General features: G+C 45.3%; 1 protein-coding gene across 2 annotated transcripts in view; it reads left to right on the top strand.

The window, feature by feature from the left end:
- Positions 1-22,274, top strand: part of Atxn7 (ataxin 7) — a 96,827-nt gene extending 74,553 nt beyond the window's left edge. Inside the window, exons 4-12 of one of the 2 annotated variants that reach the window (XM_038348918.2) lie at positions 1,179-1,431; positions 3,311-3,573; positions 4,025-4,107; positions 8,612-8,859; positions 10,357-10,555; positions 10,858-10,979; positions 15,039-16,017; positions 16,783-16,849; positions 18,385-22,274. In XM_038348918.2, coding sequence (XP_038204846.1) covers positions 1,179-1,431; positions 3,311-3,573; positions 4,025-4,107; positions 8,612-8,859; positions 10,357-10,555; positions 10,858-10,979; positions 15,039-16,017; positions 16,783-16,849; positions 18,385-18,494 — 2,324 coding nt within the window. In that variant the 3' untranslated portion in view covers positions 18,495-22,274. The remainder of the gene's footprint in view (positions 1-1,178; positions 1,432-3,310; positions 3,574-4,024; positions 4,108-8,611; positions 8,860-10,356; positions 10,556-10,857; positions 10,980-15,038; positions 16,018-16,782; positions 16,850-18,384) is intronic. The other variant, XM_038348919.2, reaches the window with a different exon arrangement.
- Positions 22,275-22,738: the final 464 nt, after the last annotated feature.

Here is a 22,738-nt window from a genome sequence, read left to right as displayed (position 1 = left end):
TAGTAAGTCCTAGGTTCCCTAAGAAAAGGAGATTTGGAAATTAGTGACCGATTTCAGCACAATTAATGTTTTAAATATCTATACAGCTTTCCATATTGTGACATTAATGGTTCACGTATCTTGTTAAAACCTTAATTAAGACCCTGTGGTTTTAAGTTCGGACTTCAAGGCTGCAGCTAAACTACCCCACAGGGTTCTCAACAAAGCCATCAAGTGACTGTTTCTTGTGGTAGCTATCAGCGGCTCTTGCTCTGGAGTGGTCTGTGTCAGAAACCTTTTTCTGAGGTAGGTAGATTGATTCTCAGCTGCACCTTTGTAGACTGCACTTACTCATAAATTACTTCCTAGTTTCAAAAGCAGAAAAAAGAAACAGGCCTCGTTCTTTGTGATATTTTTGTCTTTAGTCTTTGGCGTCTTAGTGGTGTGAAGCGGAGTTACGCCATCTGTAGTCAAGTGAGCTTATTTTTATAAAGGTGGGAGGGGTTTGAAAAGATGGAGTGGAAAAGTTTAGCAGATTCTTAGGTAGCAGTAAGATGGTCCTAGAAACATCTGGTTTGCTGTCATAGGCTGGCTGGTGGGCAAGTTTTTACAGTTTCCTTTTCTGAGAACCTGAGAGGTATTGTGTGTGCTAGCGAGGATGCAGGCACCAGGCAGGGTCAGGGAGCAGAGCTCTGCAGATGATCACATAGCTTTCTCTCGGTGTGATTTACTGTGTCCGAGACCCACAAGGCGTTTTGCTTGTGTTTAGAATGGTTGTTCAATCTCAGAATGGGTTCCCATGGTAAACCTCTTTATGTTGATATACATTGTAAACAGAGGGACTGTATTGAGAAGGCTGTGGGCCTGCATGAGTGCTTTCTTCAGCTGATGGACGTGCCAGGTAGTGGTAGTGCGTGCCTAGCACCCGGGAGGCAGAGGCAGGCAGATCTCTGTGAATGTGAGGTTAGCCTGGTCTACAGAGAGATACCGGACAGCCAGGGTTACTTAGAGAAACCCTGTCTCGAGGGGGGTGGGGGTGGAGAAACCCTGTTTTAAAAAACAAAACAAAAAGCCTCTGCTGGGTTTAGAATGCTTTACTTGATGGCTTGTGTTTTGATGTAGATGTGTTAATGGGGAAATGCTCAGCTTTCCCTTTGACGGAGGCGTGCCTGAAACCTGTCCTCTGCTTTCTGTTTCAGAAAGAAGACATAGCTCATCTAGCAAGCCTTCCTTGGCTGCTCCTCACACGTCAGTATTTTCCCTCCTCCCCTCTCTGTCCAAAAGCAAAGGCGGCAGTGCTAGTGGAAGCGGCCGCTCTTCCAGTGGAGGGGTCCTCTGCGCGTCCTCGTCAAGCCCCAGGTTACTCAAATTGCCCAAAGAGAAACTGCCGCCCAGGGGGAACATCAGGCCAGTGCATCCCATGCAGCAGGCTAAAGTCCTCCACGGTAGAGTGTAAGTATGGCCACGTGGGTTTGTGGGGGTTACCTGCTAGGAGGAGTCCTGTGTGGGTGCCAAGAGTGCCTGTGAGCCCTTGTGAAGGTCACTGCAGGGGAGGGTCAAGTGCACTGTTAATTCTTTCTGTTTCCCTACCGTGTTTGGGAAGCTATTCATGTTAGCTATCAGAATAATAATGACTGGTAATATGGCCCCTTTCCTGTGTGTGTTGTTGAAAATGACTCTGTTTGTCCATGATGTTGTATACTGACCATAACACCCCTGGGGAATATGTATTGTTATCCCTCTTTTCACATGGGAAAAGGAAGCACAGGTTGAGATGCTTTATGTTAGAAGGCCTGTAAGTTGTATAGGCCTGGGTTCAAATCCTGCTTGTGTTTCTTCCTGGTGGAAGTGAGGCACTGATAGGCATAAGCCACCACAGGGCTGAAGGCACTTAGGTGTCTGTCTAGCCCCTGGCTTTTGCACAAATAAGTGGCCACTGGCCTTTCCACTTCCTCTGTTGCTAACAGTAGAGAGGTGAGAAGGTGGAGCCCCCCCCCCCCAAAAAAAAAAAAAACAAAACAGGGTTTCCTGCTGGCTTAGGTTCAAGTCATAGCTGTGAGGAGGAAAGACTGGAAGTAGTTCTCACTTGCCTGGCGTGGCTTTGATAAGCTTCTGAGCTGGTCTGAGCCTCAGAGCTTCCTCGAGGCCACTTGAAGGAGCAGTAGTGTGTACTGACAGAAGCATCAGTAGCTTAACCTGGTGGCAAGTAGCCTTTCCTTTGGGAGGGTATGCCATACATTTCGTTCCTGTTATCTAATACCCTTGGTTATCTCAGAAAACAGTACCTGCTATTACTCGAGAGCCCTGTCAGCTGGGAGGTCAGGACAGCGTGCAGCAGCTTTGTCGTGCCAGGCTGTTCCAGTGCAGGCCTTCACCGCTGTTAGTCCTGGTGTTTAAGTCCCCGAGTAGGGGAAACTTCTGTCACTTCAATAGCTGTCTGAAAGTCTTCAAGGCAGGGCCACGTTTAAATCACTTGTTAGCTTAACAGCTCCCAGAGTCCAGACTCCACCAGAGTTTGTAGACACACACCCAAACCTCCATTGTCATGTAAAGGCTTAGAAGGGGACCAAGTGAACCAATTAGGGTTTTATTGACATCACTTACCAAGCAACAAAGTGATAGTGTCAGTTAGATCATAAGAGAAACTGTTGTTAGTGGCGCAGGTCTTCCTGTTCACAAGCAGTTGCCAGGTGTGTCTATGCTAAGCTCATGCCCTGTGTTCAGGGACTAGGGAGCCTGAACTGTAGCATGCCATGCAGTGATTCAGCATAGTCTTCCTTGTTGGCGGAAGAAGAGCTACTTCAGGCTCAAATGGCATGCATTCAATCATGTTTGTTTTAATAATTTCTTGCATTAAAGTGAAGGTTCTTGTGAGGTATTCTCCTGGGATTCCGAGGTGCCATCTTGGTTTTTCTGGATCGCTCCATGTTTTGTTTTGCTTCTTAAGAAACTGCACTGACAGCAGGTTTTGAATGGCTGCGGTCACAACTGACTCTGTTCTCCCCAGTGCTTGCCTGGGGTTCAGATAGGGTGTGTTCCCACTAAACAGAAAAGGAGGGAGGGAGGGAGGGAGGGAGGGAGGGAGGGAGAGACAGGGAGAGAGACAGAGAACTATTCTGTGGGAAACTGTTTCTGAAAGGATAAAGCAGGTCAATCTTAGCAGGTCACTGGGCTTTTTGTCAAGATCTGTGAATCCTGCCACTCACCTTTCTTAGTGGTTCAAGACAAAATGCACAAAGTCGTTCCCAGAGCTTGTACAGAGCCAGGTAGGTCTGGGCTCTGCCCCCACTCCTTTGGGCACTGGTTCATTGCATTCTTATTTCCCCTGCAGCAGCATGACGCCCTCTGTGAAGGTGGAAAAGATGCATCCGAAGATGGATGGCACACTACTGAAATCCACAGTGGGGCCAGCCTGTCCTGCTACTGTGAGCTCTGCAGTCAAGCCTGGCCTTAACTGCCCCTCAATACCAAAGCCAACCTTGCCTTCATCCGGACAGATTCTGAATGGCAAAGGGCTTCCTGCAACGACCACTCTTGAAAAGAAATCTGAAGACAGCTCTAATAGCAGGAAGTTTTTAAATAAGAGATTATCAGGTACGTACCAATATACAGTCTTAAAGCCATATCCAGACAGTGGGTGTGCGCAGATTGTAAATGAAAGGCTTTCTTAAAGCTGCTCAGCTTGAGCCATGAGGAGAGGTTTCTTCAGGGTGGACCTATCTTTACTCTGGCTTTTAAAGAGCGTTCTTGTTTGTGTATGCACACACTTGTGTGCTGTAAGGAAAATTTGTTCCTCACGATTTTCCTGAATAGAAATACTCTTAAGCAAAATAACTATTTCCAGGCACCTGGCAGTAGTTGCAGCCTTTCAGTGAGGATAGTAAAGTTCATTCCAGTGTTCACACCTCATCTGCAGTATATTCATTAATAACGTGGCACATCTTATTACATCCTTAATTTGTCTGCCTTGAGATTTCCTCTTACTTAAAAAATGAAGGTAGTGTTTAATACACCTGCTGCAGTAATGTTTGTGTGTTCCTGACAGAAAGAGAGTTTGATCCTGATATCCACTGTGGGGTCATCGATCTGGACACCAAGAAGCCCTGCACCAGGTCTTTGACTTGCAAGGTTGGTGCTTTCTGTAGCAGAAGTGAAGGCTGGTGTGCACAGGGCTCTTAGTACCATACCATCCCCATGCTGTTCCCACAGCCCTCCCACCCACAAGGAGCCAGTGTTCTCTGGCTATCCTTGGTTGTGTAAATTAGGTAACAGGTTGTGACAAAAAAAAAATGTCAATTTGACAAAACTGGTAACTATGTGAGTTACCATGACTTCACCTGTGCAAGGGGCTTTACTTTTCTCATAAAATTTTAATTTATTTTTTATGTACATCTTCATGTATGAGCATACAGCACACACATGAAGGACCGAGTACATCTTGCAGGAGTCAGATATTTCCACCACCATCACTTTTAGGTGCTCTTACTGCTTTATTATTTTGTTCCCCCTCTTTCCTAAATGTTTTGTGGCTCATGTGAGGTCAGAGGATAGCTTGTAGAAGGTGGCTACCCCGTTCGGCTTCTGCCTGGTGCCCTTCTCCACTAAGCTCTCTTACTGGCCCATGTGACAGTTATTAATCTAGATTTCAATTTAATTCTTGTGACTACCATTTTATGCAGTGGGGCTTTGAAATGGGTCTTCCTGTTCAGATTACTCTTTGAGATGCTGGACTCAAGTAATTCTCCTAAGCACTGAGATTACAGGTGTATGGCTACCATTGTCATCACAACAGGGATCTAAATGTTCTGGGAAATCTGAAACTTTTAAACGTCTAACTTTCAAAAAATTGTAAGCCTTATTCTCATTGAGAAAAATACATGCATGGATCAGATTTCTAGGTGAAAAGCCCATGCCTTAGAACTAACTGTTCTTCTTTCCTTAGACTACTAATTGAATGATATAGTTGTATGTTGCTATTAGTTTTTGATGATGGCCCCTAGAGTCTGTCACGGTTTGACGTGTGATTAAATGCACTTTTTTTTTTTTTTTTTTTTTTTTTTTTTTTTTTTTTTTTTTTTTTTTTGGGTTTTCGAGACAGGGTTTCTCTGCAGCTTTTTTAAAGCAATCCTTACCTATGTTCCACGTCATGGGAATAACTTCACCTCTTCTCTTCCCCTCTTGCCACCTGGCTCTTTGTAACACGGGTTGTCTAGAAATGTGTTACCAATGGTTATTTATCTTTGATGTGCTTTTTACGTGATCCATGAAGCAGCTGGTCGTTTCCTGATATTTCAGTGTGGAGTATGGTATTGTTGACTGTTGGCATTTTGTTGACCAGCACACTTCTGAAACTTACCCATCTTCTTAACTGAGCATCTCTCTGTGTTGATGGGAACCTTTAGTTCCGTCTTGTCCCCATGACCTGAGTGACTGTGTCTCCACTCTTGAGTTTTGTGAGTTTGGATGTCTTATAAAGTCTTCAGGGAGTTTCATTGTCTCCTTCCTGTGCCTTCACTGCCAAGTGACCTGCCCGTGTACAGCTGTATGCCGTCTTTGCCTTTCAGTAGCGCGTATTGTTCTGCTGTGCTGGAAGGGTCATTGCTGTTAGTGTGGTTCTGAGCTTTTTGTGTCTTTAGGCCTGATTGGCATTAGTTTAGCATGAGAGTGGCAGAGAACGCAGCTCCAGTTAGGTATGCACCTTGACGGTGCTTTTCCTGTCTCCCACTGTTTTGTGTGTTCGCATTGTCTTTGCTTTCTCTTTGGCCTAATACTGTTCATTCTGTAGGACTTAACATGCCTGATAGCCCTATCTCCATGCCCATGGGTTGATCCCAGGTCTCTTATGTCCTGGACATTGACTGTTGGGTGCTGTAACCGACAGGGAGCTGCTTGCCGTCTGCTCCCATCTGCACTGCTGCCACTGGTCCATTTCGCACACAGCCTGCTACTGTACCTCTCTGCAGGAGATTTGTAACTGTTGGCTTTTGTCCTTCTTCTTCCCTGTCAGTGTACCAGATAATAACCTTTCCATTGCACACAACTCTGAGCACAAACCATATTTGAAGTCCCACAAGTTACAGACTTTAATACTATCAGTGCATGTCTTCTAGCCTTGTGGACGTTACAATAGGAGGCAGGAACCAGAGAATTAGTAAAGAATGGTTTCTAAGTGTAAGCACCACTGTATGATCTGTTATTACTGATGATTTATGGACAGGAGAGAGGCTTGGATTGGGAAGGTCTAGAGGAGGAAGGTTTGAAGGCATCACAGCCACAGAAACAGGAGTAAAACTGGATTCTGGCTTATGTGGCACCGAGGAATCAGAGGAAGTATGAGTGACGGCCCTTTCATGTCACAGAACCTTAGACTAGAGCCTGGAAGGGGCCGGAAGCTGCCCAGGAAGAAAGGAAGGAGGCGGTACGTGGAACTCCAAGCAGCTGAGGGCAGCAAGCAAGGGTCTCAGAGCATGTCTTGCTCCTCAGAGCCAACTTAATACAGTCAAATATTAGAAGATGTTCGTACATTGACCTAGAGAGACAAACAATACCAGGATATGTCCATTCATTCTTATACATGTATTGATAGGCCATTGTTTTTATATGCTTTCTAAGATTCTTCATGTGAAAAAAATTCTTCATGTATATGGGTGTTTGATTTGCATTTATGTGTGTACACCACATGTTGCCAGTTCCCATGGAATCTGGAAGAGGGTTTAGACTTCCTCTAAGACTGGAGTTTCATATGGTTCTGAGCTACTATGTGGGTGCTGGGAATTGAACCAGGGTCCTCTGGAAAAGCAGCCAGTACCCTTAACTTCTGAACTGTCTGTTCAGCGAAGGCCTTTTATATGCTTTTTGTTTGAAGCATTTGCTAAATGGTGACTGTTCTTCTAGTAATGAGCAGAATAAAGTTCCTTGTTTTCATTTAAGTTGCTTTCTTGTAAAAATATATTGCATATTACCAGAAATTGAGGGCAATAAATTTATCTGTGCCAGGCTAGATTTTGGGTGCAACTTAGTTTACAGTTTTTCCTCCAAGGAGGAGATCCATGCTGACCTAAGCTCCCATGAGGGTTAGAGGCATGATCCCCTGCATGCTTCTCGCATGTGTTGCTTTGCTGCTGTGCTGTGTAGACCTTTAGACCACTATGTGTGGTTAGTGCAGTGAGTCATGAATGTGTTCACATAAACCATTTGTTTTGGAATTCTGTAACCTAAAAAGTATAAATGTTCAGATTAATCCACTGTATCCATAGAAAAGAAGCAAGGCCGTTGTAGTTAATGATTCCGAGGACTGGTGTCCGTCTACTTTAGACCCAAGTGGCAGTAGTGTTAGTAGGCTGAGGAGAGGAGCTAGGCCATGCAGAACGACTTTCACAGCGTTTGGACTTGACTTTTGGTCAGGTCGGCTTAACTCTGAGCATGTCACTCTTGAAGAGTCAGCTTTGTCTTCTGATTGGAATGGCATTGGACTTTGGGTATTTGCTTTTAAAAATGTCAGAGGCTGTAGGATGCTTTTTGGCTAAGGGTCTGTGCTGCCCCTCTAGGAGATTGAAGTTCACTTCCAGCACCTACCTTGGTGATTCTCGGCTTTCTGTCACTTCTCCCAGCCCTCTGACATCACATGCAGGTGCCCACTTACAGACACATGTGCATATACATGAATGAAAATAAAATTAATGGTTAGAAATATCTGTGACTGCCGGGCGGTGGTGGCGCACGCCTTTAATCCCAGCACTCGGGAGGCAGAGGCAGGCGGATCTCTGTGAGTTCGAGACCAGCCTGGTCTACAAGAGCTAGTTCCAGGACAGGCTCCAAAGCCACAGAGAAACCCTGTCTCGAAAAACAAAACAAAAAAAAAAAAAAAAAAAAAAAGAAAGAAATATCTGTGACTATCAAATGCATTTGATAATGTGATGTTTTCTTGTAATATTTGACCAAGAGTTGGCTTATCTTAGTCACCTTTTTAAAGCCAAAACTGCCACATTCTCTGTGTGCCCGTTTCCCGTCTCAGAAATACCATCTAGACATACGAGAGCCCAGCCCCATTGTGTGCTTCTGGTGTTTACTGCATTTCTGGCTCTTAGGGTTCACAGTTCTCTTTCTTTCTGCCTTGGGTTCTTTCTTTTCTCTCAAGTAAGCTCCTTCTTTCTTCATAACTTATTTTATTAGAGAAAAGCAGTTACATTAACTTCTGTCCTCAGTTACTAAAAGAATACTTTACCAATATGCATTTGAATTAGTACTCAGAATTTTAATTGTCCCAAGGTTTTAGTTTTGGGTTTTTTTTTGTTTGTTTGTTTGTTTTGGTTTGGTTTGGTTTTTTTTTTTTGATGAAATTCATAAAAGGCCTGAGTATTCTTAATGGCACAAAGCATGAGTGTCCGCCCTTCGTATTCGTTTCTGTGCAGGTGGTCCAGCTAGGGTCACTCCTTTCTTCATGTGGAACAACATGCCCAAGCTTCTTCCTATGGATGGAAGCTGCAGTCTTGTGATTCTAGCTCCCGAAGAGAAAAGAGCTGAGTAAATGGAGAGGTGTCTTATCTTTGAAAGCTAGCACATTAACCTAATTATTGAAATTTCTGAGTTTGTGTTTGTTGTTTTTGTTTACGTTTGCACATGTCTGTTGTAGACACATTCCTTAACCCAGCGGAGAGCTGTTCAGGGTAGAAGAAAACGATTTGACGTGTTATTGGCCGAACACAAAAACAAAACCAGGGAAAAGGAATTGATTCGCCATCCAGACTCTCAGCAGCCACCACATCCTCTCAGGGACCCGCACCCCACCCCTCCTCGGATGCCACAGGAGCCACACCTCTCTTCAGAGTCAAAGCCTTTCTTAGCTAGTAAACCGAAACCTCATACTCCTAGTCTTCCAAGGTAAGCCAAGCCTCCAGCTGTGTCCCTCCTTTAGGGAACAGGTGTCTAGATGCCATGTGTCCTGCGTCTCATCCTCCTCCTGCACTGCTGTGCTGTCAAGAAGTCTGTGCCACTGTCAAAATGGGAACTGATACTTTTTAAATTGTGTTTTACTGTAAAAACTGTTGAAGTCTTCAATAAATTTTCACCAGAGCTCCTAGGCACAGATGAAACACTAGTGTAAAGCTAGAAGTTCCTGCCGTCTGGTGGTCCTGTGCCCTCTGGTGGTCCTGTGCCAGGTTTCTCTTAACCCTGATAAGCAGAGCTGAGATTTGGTCTTTCCTTTGGGTTCCTAGTAGGAATGTCTCAGATGGCTTTGGCCGTATAGTGAGAAGTTAACCTTCATACATCTATTTATCAGCATGGGTTTTCATTCACTTATGGGAACTTTGTCTTCAGCATAAAGTAGACCTTTCGGCAGCCTGGAAAGCAGTGAGTCAGAGTGATTTAATAAGAATTTAGTGTGCACATAACTTAGCGACAGTGAGAAGAGCACATATGTGTGCTTATGCATGATCAACAAAGCTGAAGTCAAGGACTTTGGACCTATTTAAAGGTACAGGGTTGTGGGGCTGGGGTGTAAGGATGCAGTGTGCTGTTTAGTAGTTGGCCACAGGGCTTCTGCTGGTGTGTCAGCCCCTGGCTGCTGCTGCTGCTTAATTTTACATTCTTGTATATGATCCTTGGGATGACTCCATTAGGTACAAGCGTCTCCCTCAGGATAACCTAAATGTGTACTTGGACATTTCAGAACAGCCCACCATGAGTTCTGTGGTTTAGAAACAAGGCAGTAGAGAATGCTCAGTGGGGGCTTCCAAGAATATAGTCAGGTCTCAGAAAAGATTCCTTCTGTGCCCCTTCTTTGGCATCTTCTCAATGAAGACCTTCATCTGAAGAGTTAGATTTATTTAGGGACCACTAGGCCATCCTGGAGGTAGGGAGAGAACATCATTCCCTGTGTGAGGAAGTAACGCTGCCTCGCTGTGTCCCCCTCCTGTCTCTAAGGCTACACTAGAGCTCTTTGCCAGTGACCACACAGATGCAGCAGTGTGGAAATACTGTGGGGTACGAAGAACAGTCAGCCCAAGAGTCCTCTCCAGGTCCATGTGTGCCTTGTTCTTCATAGACGGTGGAAGACGGCCTTGTACACCAGATGACTCTGGGGGACAGAAAGCTATAAGCTGCCTTTGGCTGTATCTGACAGACACTAACCTTCGAACTGAAATGCTAAGGAAAGCTCCCCCCTTTTTCCTCTACCCCACACAGGGAGTCAGCATACTGCTTAGGGCTAGTGGACCTGCTTCACACACACACACACACACACACACACACACACACACGAGTCAGTATGCTGCCTTAGGGCTGGTGGGCCTGCTCCTCCTCCATCCTCTGTGGTTTTAGGTTAAGGCTGCTAATGACCAGCTTGTACCACTGTTCTGAGCTGTGCCTTTCATTCAGGCCTCCAGGCTGCCCTGCTCAGCAAGGTGGGAGCACTCCCATTGACCCTCCTCCAAGCCACGAGTCTCCACACCCTCCCTTGCCTGCCACTGAGCCAGTTTCTCGGTTATCCAGTGAGGAGGGTGAAGGTGATGACAAAGAAGAGTCTGTTGAAAAGCTGGACTGTCATTATTCAGGTCACCATCCCCAGCCAGCATCGGTAAGTTCTGCATCTGCTTGTGGTGGCCTCCCCAGTGCAGGTAGACAGGGTGCTGAACTTGCGCACCTGTGTACTCCTCCTGGGGCCTTCTATTCTTGCTTTTCCTTCGTCCTTCCTCAAAGCGAATGGCCGGCATTAGTGCCCACAAGTTTCGTGGGTTCTGGTACTCAAGGCCTTTCAGCTCTGACTTTTCTTTGGTGTCTTGTTCCCTTCTTGAATGTGAAAGGACCCTGACCTCCGCTGGCAGCGGAAGTGACACTGCGTACACTGTGCATGTACACTGTGTCTGCTCTCTCTTTCAGTTTTGCACATTTGGGAGCCGGCAGATTGGAAGAGGTTATTACGTGTTTGACTCCAGGTGGAACCGACTTCGATGTGCCCTTAACCTCATGGTAGAGAAGCATTTGAATGCACAGCTCTGGAAGTAAGTGTTTCTTGGTGGTGGGGGCAGGGCCAACCTGGTGACCTTACGTTGTGTTTTCCATTTTTTAAGACTGACTGCTTATCTAAACGGGGAGGTAGCCATTAGCCAGCATCAGGGAGAAAAAAGCACCTACTCTTCCCCTGTTTTCATTCACTGTTTCGGCAGCCACATCTTGTTCTGGGCTCATAGTAGAAGAACTCCCACATGTAAAGACCTCATCGTACCGTAGGAACACAAGAAGCCAGCTAACAAAGGATTACAGCTCAGTATCAGATACTGAAAATACCTACCGAGAGCTAGCTCTGTGCTGGGGATTGCTAGCTATTGATTTTTACCAGTCTTTGCTACATGACTATGATTATCTTTTTTTTTTCTAGTTAATTCAACAGATATACAAGGTCCCACAGTAGGTTAGTGATGGGGCTGCTAGGTGGCAGTTTGTTTCCAAACAGAGCTGATACGGGAAAATAGTCGACTATGGGTCTGGAAAACTGTCACCGGTGTGAGGCGTGCTACTTTCCCGAGGAGAAACCTGATGTGTGAAGGTACCTAGTCAGGAAGGTGATGATTTGAGAAGCAAGAGCGCAAGTATATAAGAGACAAGGCCCGAGAGGCAGGCAGGGCCCCAGGCAGCACCGAGACTGTGTGTGCAGGGGTGAGCTGGCTGGGCCGCAGCTTTCTGTCTGTCCTTAGCTGGTCACCCCAGCCGTGGACACTCCTCTATAGTATTATGAATCCTAATATTTACTAAAAGCTTATAAGAAGGGATCCTTGGCCAAAAACACACCTTGGTTTCAAGTAAGCTCCTTTTCTGATGCAGCACTTCTCAGTGCAGCACTGCTGCAGCTTCTGTGACTCGGTGGGGCTTTTGCAGCTGTCACAGCGGGAGGCACTCTGCATGCTGCAGAGCATTTCCACGGCTCTTTTCACTTGGGGATGTCTTTTAGAAGAATATTTGGGGAAAACTTGTGTTCAGTGGGATATTTTATTACAGAGGACTCTCAGGTCGCCTCCTGTCCACCACCTTTCGAACAGATGGTAGCGAGGCCAGTTGCTCTTACCACCTGCTTTCTTGGTGCTCAGCTACAGCTGGTTGGGGCCTTGTCAGTAAGTCTGTCCCCATGACATTGTTGGACTTGGATTTTTGCAGTGCCAAGTAGACTGAGGGCAGCCAGTGTCGCTCTGGCCTTCTTCTTGCTGTTCTCTCCTTTCTGAGGGGATAGCACACCTGTCCACATTGCTGACCTTCCTGGATTAGTAAGTGATCTGCAGCCAGCAGTGGAGTAGAAATGGTTTTGTTCCTAGTGGCATATGTGGACAGGAACCGTGAGTTCTGAAAAAGCGGGTTTCTGAGGTTGGCTCTGGCAGGTTGTGTCAGGAAGACCACCTCATTACTTAGTCCTCCTGTCCATTGACATGAACTCTGGCTCATTTATCCACAGAAGCTGCTTTTTTATCCCAGGCTGACTTCTGTCTTGCTGTGAAGCCAAAGTTGACCTTGAACTTCTGATCTTCCAGTCTCTGCCTTTTGGGTGCTGGGATTACAGGCACACCATGCCTGGTTTCATGTGGTGCTGTGGGTCAGACCCTCAGCTGTATGTCCGCACAGCCAGCACTCTACCCACTGAGCTACATGCACCCTAACCCTGTGACCTGTTCTTAAAAGTCAGTGCAGCGATGGGGAGTGTGTGTGGTTCATTGATGCACTAGCTGGGACCCAGCCGTAAGTGTTGTAGAATGCTCCCTGCAGCGGGAGCGCTGTAAGTTGATTTCTGGGCAACCTTTCCTCAGTCCTTAATGAACTGGGGGAGCTTAGCACTTCTCACCCAAAGAACTGCCAGGGGCCTCTCAGATGCTGCAGGGTATTGCCACAGTGTCTGGGTCCTGTCATACTGGCTCAGCAGGAGCGCTTTCCTTGTGGGAGAGGCCTATTCGAGCAGCAGTCTTGTCCCCTTGCCCTTTAGTTGCTCCCTCAGTAAATTTGGGTGTCAGTAGAAAGAGGATGTGAGCCTGGCGTCCTCATAGCTCCTGGGTGCTCTGAACAGTAGTGAAGTTTGCCCAGCCCTTTCTGTGGCGCATTGCCATGATCCAAGGCCATCGCAGGCTCCTGTGATCTCCGTGAACCCTGCCCCTGTATTGATCTGGGAAGGGCATGGAACAGACATCACCCAGAGGTGCTTTCACAGTTTGGGGTGTCAGTTCCCCTGTCTCCTGTTTCCACATACAGTACTCTATTATTTTCTTGTATACCTTTATCTGGCTTGTTAGATCTTTTAAAAGAGGAAGCAGTTATATCATAGTTCCAAGAGGTTCACACGTTGCCTACGGAAGAAACCCTTTTTCTTTTCTCGGGATTTGTTTTCAGGCAGCCTGGTCTTTAAGTCCCAGTCTCACGAGCCACCTAGTGGCCATAGTCAGTTACTGCAGCCAGTGAGCAGAGTACATGCAAGACCTTGCCTGGGTTATGTTGTTCTGAGACAGATTCTACTGAGGTTGTCTGAGCTGAGGTCTGGAAATTCACATTTCTGAAAAAAAAAAAACTCTTAGGTAATATCAGTGACTATCACAAGGATAGAGCCAGGCTTCTCACTGTAGGCTCCACATTGAATCTGCTAACGTCTGTGTGCTTTCCCTGAGACTTCCTGTATGGTAAGTATGCTTGTGGCTTAAGCTGCATAAGTGCTTATTTAATGTGCAGCCGAGTAGAGATGCAGAAGTTCAGTTTTAAAGTAGAAATAAGCACAGCCATTAATTCCTAATGTTAGTAGAGAAGTCACATGGCAACATCTTAGGCCACATCTGTCCCTTGAATGTGGAGGAGCTCCCTGGGGTTGTGACTGAGTCAGCCAGGGCCATCACATCCAGGCTAAGGTAGGGTGGTCTTGGCACAGCCTCCCCAGCCCATTTTATTGTTTGTCTTTAATAGGTACAGGTGTCGTATGTTGCTCAAAATACTCTCATCCCTTGGCTCAAGCCGTTGTCGTCTTCCAAACTCCTGAGCTTGGCACCATTGGCCTGTTCCGCTTTGTCGCTGTTGTCACCTGGACTCTGGTGCTGCCGTCAGGCTTATTGGGTTCTCTTTCTCTTTTATGCGGTCACATTTTTTTAAAACTCAGAGCTAAAAGAAAAGGGCATGTATCTCTCGCGTTTGGCTCTCCAAATGGATCTCTCATCCCTAATCACTACTTTACCCAGACATTACAAACATACGTCCTTGGACCACCCAAAGCCCCCCGTTGGATTTGTCTCCTGTGCAGTGTCCAGGCAAACACTCACAGCCTGCCTGTTGCTTAAGTGACTTAGTTTTGATTGAAGTTCCTCAGTATTTGAGTATTGTATTCCAGGCCTTAAGGATAAAATGGTGCATACGTTGTGGGTTACAGCAACTGCGAAGGAGTAAATGCTTTGCGGTCGCATATTAAAGTCACCTCCAGTCTCACAAAGTCTATCACCAGGAGTCTTAGAGATGCAAGCAAGGCATGGTGGTCAGGACAGACTTAGTTTACCTTCATTGATGTCTGTATGAGGGTTGTCAGATCCCCTGGAGCTGGATTACAGACACTTGTGAGCTACCATGCGGATGCTGAAAATTGAACTTGGGTCTTCTGAAAGAGGATCCAGTGTTCTTAACTGCTGAGCCAACTCTTCTCCTCCCTCTCCCCACCCCAGGGCAGACGTCTTAAGAAAGTGATGAGTCGAAATTAAAGTGATAAGCAGAGGCCAGAGCTAACTAGAGTGGCCAGACTGAGGACATGCTGGGGTTCTTGTGTCGTGGCGTGTGCTTGGGGTGTAAGAAAGACTGCTGCTCCGGATCTGCAGTGGAGCCTGAAGCCAGAGCTGTGGCAGGGGAGAGGCGTGCACAGTGTTTCCAGGCCCCTGGGAAGCATAAAGAGTTGGAAGGAAAGATACATCAGGATTTGGTTTGTTTTGGATTGATCTTTGTGATCAGAGTATGTGATAAAGGAGTGCCTATCTATAACCATCCATGGCCAGTTATAGTATGGTAAGTGTTCATGGTTACCTGTGGTCATTTTCACCCGTGGTATCTCCTTTTTACAGGAAAATCCCACCAGTGCCCTGTACCACATCAACTGTTTCTGCCCGTATTCCTCACCGGACAAATTCTGTGCCGACATCCCAAGGTGGGATCAGCTATTTTGCAGCAACCACTGTCTCTGCATCCCCAGTTCTGCTGTCATCCACCTGCATCTCCCCAAATAGCAAATCGGTACCAGCTCATGGAACCACTCTGAATGCACAGCCTGCTGTTTCTGGGGCAATGGATCCTGTGTGCAGTATGCAATCCAGACAAGTCTCTGCTTCATCCTCATCCCCCTCCACGCCCTCCGGCCTCTCTTCAGTCCCCTCCTCCCCTCTGTCCAAAAAACCTCAGAAATTGAAACCTAGCAAGTCTGTAAGGCCCAAGGAGTCTTCTGGTAACAGCATTAACTGTCATGGTGCCAGTAGCAGTGCCAGTGGTGGCTCAGGAAAGAAACGCAAAAGCAATTCCCCACTGTTAGTTCATTCTTCCTCCTCCTCGTCATCCTCCACCTCCTCTTCTCATTCCGTGGACTCTTTCAGGAAAAACTGTGTGGCTCACTCCGGGACTCCATACCTGTCACCGGCAGCATCCTCCCACAGCCTTGGCCTCAGCTGTGTGACAAGTAGAGCCGACTCGGCCAGCCTGCGGCATGAGCTGGCAGGAAGGGGTCCTCCTGGCATGAGTCCTGCGGAGCCCATCAAGAGGATGAGTGTGGTGGTGAACAGCAGTGACTCCACTCTTTCTCTCGGGCCCTTCATCCATCAGTCCAGTGAACTGCCTGTCAGCTCACAGGGCAGCTTTGCACACTCACACACTCCTCTAGACAAACTCATAGGGAAGAAAAGAAAGTGCTCTCCGGGCTCTAGCAATGTCAGCAACAGTGGCAGCAAACCTACAAAGGTTGCCAAATTGCCAGCCATGAACAACGTCCACATGAAACATACAGGCACCATCCCAGGGGCCCAAGGACTGACGAACAGTTCCCTCCTTCATCAGGTAGGAAATGGACTCTGATCTCCTAGTGTTTCTGTTGCCTCTTTTTTGGGGCCCTTTGTCCGCTCTGAAAACTGGTTAGGTTGGTTTGTTTGCCTATAGTGGATGCCCAGCTTCCATGGTCATCTTTAACAAAGGGAAGTCCGTGTCTATCTGAAGGGAAACATCTCTACAGAATGTCTTACGCCTTTCGAGATGTTACTGAATAGAACCAAACATGCATTTAGCATCTAGGCCTGAAGAAAGCATCAGGCATAACAGCAATGTTGAAGGGGTGCCCTTTGCAAAGGCACAGAGTTGGTATCCTGATTCTGTTAGCGAAGGAAGTGGGGAGTGTTTTCAGTCTGTGTAGTGACTCTCATATGTTCCCGTGAAGAAAGCTAGGCTGAAATCAACCTGCTTCTAGTAAGCAATTACTTTAAACCTTTAAAAAAAAAAAAAAAAGCTTGAACTGTTTTATGTTGAGCAGTTTTAGGTATCTGGTTAATTGCACCCACATTTTCTCCTCGCTATGTTCAAGGGAGGTGGGAGGTAAGGTTCAGGATTGTTCCAAGGCAGACCTTAAGAAGACATGTGTTGTGTATTGTGCAGCCCATCAGTAGGGCGGGACTCACTGGGTTCATAGTAGTCGTGACTTGCTTGTGCTGTATCTTGTCTGTTCCCCAGCTTTCTTGTTTGTTTTTCCGACTGTCTTTCATGGAGTTCTTTCTTCCAGCTTCTTTTGCCCTAACTTCAGCTCATCTCTCATCCTGTTATTCCATTCATCAGGATGTCTTCTCTCCTTGCTTACGAACAGGAATTGCAGCAGCAGCACCCCAGAGCCCTGACTTAAAAAGTGAGGCTCTCTTTTATGTTATTTCCCCTTTACCTCATCCCCAGAACCTAAGTGCCTAGGGCTTTTTCAGAAAATGCCATTTACTATAGTAATTTACTTTTCTGCAATATTTGTGTGGATTGACAATGCCAAAATGAACGGGGGAATCAGCTACTTAAATTCCAAGTAGCTGCGCGAGTTCAGCCTTTTGGGGTAGGGATACTTGGGCAAATGTGAGCTTTGCTTTGCTTATGTTGTGGTTATTCGTATAGTTGTGATTCATGTAGCAGAAGTACAAAAACAGCAAGAAATAATAGGATTACCCTCAAAACTTCCTCTGAGCATGTGATCCTGTGGGCTGAGGTCCCTACATTTGTAGCTTAGAGCCTGCACACCATCTTCAGTTAGAACATTAGACTTGGGTCGACCTTCCTTTTAGCCACAGGAAACCAATGGGAGAGGTGAAGGTAGCAGTGGGCGCTGGAGGCAGCAAGGACTGGCAGTGACTGTGGAAGATCTGGGAGTGGAATATGGTCACGCCAACATGGAGCAACTGCTCCCTACCTTGTCACCGTTTAAAGAGACATTGCAGAGCTAGGCAAAAAAGTCTCCTACAGCCTACATATCTGTTGGACAGTTTGGATTATGATCTGCCAGCTTTCCCCCTGCCCTTTCTTTACCCCATGGGGCTGGGAAGACCCAGATAGTCCAAGTTTGGATGTTATAGAAAGATTTTCTCTGTTGAGGATGCTTTTATCTTTTATTTTTAATTATACTTCACAAATCCTGGGGACCCCGTGGCTTGCAATCAGGGGATGTTATATAAATCTTACAGAGTGTTTTCTCTGGCTGGGAGGGATCCACAGCTGTATAAGAATCTCAGAGAAACACATGACTTAAAAGCACTTTAAACAATGCTATCCCTGAAAGCGGGCATGGTGACATGTCTTAAATCCCATCATTTGGAGGCAGAGGCAGGTAGTTCTCTGCATTCAAGGCCAGCCTGTTCTAGGACAGCCAGGACTACTCAGAGAGACCTTGTCTGAAAACAAGCACTGTTTCTAGAAGTAGAAACCCCGGCTTGCTGTTTCTTATGGAGAAGGCTTTTAAAGGCCTGTTTCATAGGCTGACATCTGTGAACATAGTAGCCCCCCCCACCCCAGTCTGTTCATGGCCGCTCGGCCCTTTTTACCCCATGGGAAGGACAGAGTTTCCTCCCTGTGTGTGGGCAATGCCTTGGTGCAAGCTGCCACACCTGTATGTTAGCACATCTAGCTTGGTTCTGAATTCACAGCCTAGAATGGCTTCAAGATCACAAATTTGAAAACGCTTAGATAGACCAGAAGGCAAACATGAGCACTGGAAACCCAGGCAGCTGCCTCTTGTTGCCGGTTCTCTGAAGTCAGTCTTTGCAAAGCTTGAAGCTGGCCCTGTGATGGCTCTCCCTGGCCCAAGCAGATCAGTGGAACTTTAGTTTGGGGTATCCTAGTGTAGACTTTGGGAGCACAGCCTTTAGCCACTTACTTACGTATTTCTTCACCCCCTCTTTTTGAAAGCCAAAGGCACGCCCCTGACAGCTGACAGTACCACTGGAAAGAATACCGCAGACGTTTGTGAAGACAAGCCACACCTCTCCTCAGCACTCTGGACCCCACGATGCCTTTGAGTCTCTCTCTGACCCCTGTGGGCTCCAGGGTGACAAGGATTTCCTGAAGCTGTGTCTGTAGCAGTGAGAACTCCTAAAGGACACTGGATCGAGTCCAGCCACCGGATTGCTTTGTCAGTGTTACAGTGGTCTGGACTGCTTGCTACCAATCTGTGAGAAGTTTTTGTTTGTGTTTTGTTTTTGTTTTTAACTTGCAGCATATCATGGAGCCACTCTTGAAGTAATTGGCTGGGCAAAAGAATGTTTTAGCAAGAGCGTTACTGTAGGCTCTTCTTCTCCTTCAAGAAAGAATTTTTTTTGAACACATGCTCACCTGTAGGTCACTCTCCAGCAGGGTAGGCACCTTTGTTGGAGACTGGAGGCCTTCCAAAGAAAGGGGAAGGGGTTGATCCTGACTGGCCTCCTAGAGGGTATCTGGCTTTAGATATTTTTATAGCAGTGTTCAGGAATAGAATACTGATGTTGGTGAGTGCATCATAACATAGTGGCCGAACCCTCTCCAAGTCATGTGGATAAGAAGCTCATCGAGTTCTCCAAACTTAAGACCTGGTTTGAAGCTGCTCATAACCGGATATTAAGTTGAAAGTATCTCAGAACCTTAGTTTTCCTGGTGCAAACGCATGTGTGAGAAAAAAGAAGGGAAGAAAGAAGAAGAGGAAGATGGAGAAGAAGGAAAACATGTCTGGTGATAAAAAGCAGTTGGGACACCGGATATGGGGAGGGGAAAAATCATGAAGTGGGGCAAACCTTGCAGGATTTCCAAAGAGACGGACTTCTCTTGTTAATGCATTCATGTTGGACAGTGTGTCAGGGTGGACTGATTGTCTCACTCAGTCTGCTTTTTAAGATTTGCCTTTTTAAAGTTACTATGATGTCCTTAAATATTCCCCAGGCATTACTCCCATTTCGTGTAAGTTTCCGCTTTCAGGACTGCTGTCATTGTGTCTGTCACAGCCCCCTTCAGGCCACTAGAGATGTTTATCTGGATGCAGGTTGGCCGAGAAGTGGACCCCCAAGAAAGGGGTGGTCAGAGAGCCTTGTGTGTGCCATGGAGGGGAGCAGCTCTGTGGGCCACCAGGTTTACTCATGCACACCTCCTTTCTCGTGGTAGTGACAGCCATCTTCCTTCAGTGAGGTGTAAAGCCCTATTCAGATTGTTCAGTACCCCACTCCCAAAGAATATTTAATACGTTAAGACATTGCTTGAAAAGTGGTCTACCGGTGAATGTGGGGATGATCTGGGGCCAGTACCACAGCTCCTGCACAGACAGCCAAGTCCTCTGGCTCAGGAGAGTGCAGTAGAGTGGCCAAGAGTCCAGTCCCCAAGGCTCCTACCCTTGTCCTGGCTGTGTCTGGGCAGAGCCCAGGCAGTGCATCCTTTCCCCCACAATTCTTAGGTTACAAACTTGAGTTTCAGGGAATTTCAGTCAACAGCAGGTAGAATGGATAAACACTCGGTTACCAGCCTAATAATGTGAATTGCTACACTTACCCTTATTCTGTGAGAACACAGAGACTTTATGCAGATACTTTAACTAATGTTGAATTTTTAAGGGAGGGAAAACAGAATCTTACTTATATGCATTCAGTCAGTGAATGGTTTAAAGATGATGCTAGGAGAGAGCGATGAGCAGGGACCATGGATGGCCTGTGTGGTGGAGTTGGGAGGGAGCACTTGGCTGTCCATCCCAGTGGTGGGAAGGAGGGAAGAGGGAATCAGTTACATAGTAATGACTTGGTGACAAGTGCAATGGGGTGTGGGTAGGATTTATTCTCAGAACCAAGGGGACTTGATGGTTATAAATTAAGTTGCTTTTAGTGATGGAATTTGTAGACAGGTCATGTTGTTCCGAAAGATGTGAATAGGAGCCACAATAGGAAGCTTATTCAGAATAAAGTAGAGGCTTAGATTAGTGTTACAATTTGATTTCTTAGACTGGGGTTTTAATTGAACTTCATTATATCTCCGGGTAACACACAGCCTCGGCATTAGGAAAAGCCATTTTGGATTCTGCCTGTCACAAACAGACATATTCTAAACAGTGCTACTAAAGTTTAGACTGTTCAGATATTTTATTTTCTCTGACAGCTTTTTATGATGATGAACAATTAAGACCATTTAAAATATGGGAGTACAAATATTTTTTTGAATTAGATTAACTTGCAAAAACCAAACTTGCAGTACTTGGGTTGTTTCTAGACAGACTTTGGTGTCAATTTAAAACCAAGATAATTTTTATATTCTTTCCAATAGAATTCATGACAGCTTCTGCCGTTTTCTTAAACCGCAAAAATAAAGTGCTGCAATGCTGAACAAAGAATTATTAAAAAAAAAAAAACTACTTTTGTATCTTTATTTTGGAATTTCTTGTTCTATTATAAATATGGAAGTATCCCTATTTCAGAAGACATATTTTGTTAAAAATGAATTGTACATATTTAAATATGTATTTTTGCACAGGTCTTTTTTTCTGATATCCTGTTTTGGTACAATTGAGATCATCTAGTATTTATTTATTAATTAATAAAAAATAAATACCTTTTTATAATTTGAAGTGGTTCACTGCCAAGCCAATAGTTTAGAACCTGCCTCTTAGTTAAGGGATGCCTCTGTTCTGTGAAAGTCTCTGTCCCTTTCAGTGTCTCGGGGGTGGTTTAATACAGATGAAGTGGGCGTGGCTTCTCTCTGATTGCCAGATAGACTACATGGAACTAAGTGACACACTGCTTTTCTTTGTTTAGTCTGTGTGTGTGTGTGTGTGTGTGTGTGTGTGTGTAAAAACACTCTGAGCACACCTGTGTTATTAGTATGCGATGTGGTTTAAATTAATGGGGGAAACAACAAAACAAAGCTGAAAGTGCCTGAACCTAGTTTCAGCTCAGACAGATTCTCTTTAAAGACTTGAAAGCTGAGTTGAACTTCTGGAGTTTGCTTTTTCCACCTAAATATTATTTCTAAAGTTTTAGGGGAGAAGTTAAAAGCCATCAAGGCTGGTAATTTTTATAAGGTATTTTAAAATTAAGACATTTTGGTTCACAGTAATTTAACCCAGTGCCACCAAGGGTTATAAACCATTGTCTGCCAGCAGCTGTTTGGTTAGTCACTCATGAAATACAGAGTTTAAGATAGGATATTTACAATATTTTGTATTAAAAAAAAATACAAGAAGTACCTCTGAGAACATTGAAAAAATGTTTAATTTGAAAAACAATGTAACTTAGAAAGGCAGCTGTCTTCCTGTAAGAGTTCTGTTGCCAAGGGATTTCTTAACGTCTCCATTCTGTCCTGGGTTGGGGAAAAGTTGGGCTTTGAAAAATGATTGTTAAAAGTTTCATTGTTTAAAAGAAAATAATTCTTACATCTTATTGTAAGACATTTTACCTTTTCAGATCACTGAGTGAGCACTACATATTGTCAGTGTGAATGCAGGGCCTTGAAAGAATTTTGCTTTTTTTTTTTTTTTTTAAGCTTGGTTCTGAAAGCAATCTCCTGTGTTACCATGTGTGAATAGTTTGATAAATGTGTACACATAATCAAGAGCATCTCAGCTGGACTTTGTTGGCTGCTGTATAGAAATGAACAAATGTCAAGGGATAGAAAATTACTTTGGATATTTAAAAGAGAAGAAATATATAGTCTATTTGTTTTGTAACAAGTTTCTGTAAATAAAATAATTTATACTATTTATAAGAAAAAGTTGTGCTTTGCTTTATGAGAAATTAAGTTTGTTGAACAAACATGTCATTAAATGGGCAATAAAATTAGGACTTGTCAATCAATGGGGTTGGCTGCATCCTTGTGGTACTAAGCCCCACTGTAGCACCTCTCCCCAGCTTTACATCACACATCCTTCACTTCAGCCTTCCTCCAGTGTAGGCTGAATCCTCCAGAGACCTCAGGGTCCTCTTCTTGGGCAGAAAGCTTCCCCTCGGATGGGCAGCATCCCGAAGGAGATGGGAAAGAAATGCAGACGTCAGTCGGATGGAAATAGTGCTTCGATCTGCTCATTATGAATTTGATGCATGTAGCTGAGTTTGTGTTAGGTTTTTACTGCGAGGAAGCTTTTAAATCTGGAACTCATGTCGTCTCTTCTTTGAGACAAGGCCACTTTAGTTTTATTCATGACAACATAATTGTACAGATAGAAAGTATTTCTAAATTTTTTGTTGCTCAAAGGAAGCAACTCATTTGAAAACACGAACTAGCCAAACTGGGCCCACCATTCCCTTCCTTGTGAGTTGTC

Source organism: Arvicola amphibius, chromosome 12 (genome assembly GCF_903992535.2).
Source record: "Arvicola amphibius chromosome 12, mArvAmp1.2, whole genome shotgun sequence".
NCBI lineage: Eukaryota > Metazoa > Chordata > Mammalia > Rodentia > Cricetidae > Arvicola > Arvicola amphibius.
This window is presented reverse-complemented; position numbering and strand designations above follow the sequence as displayed.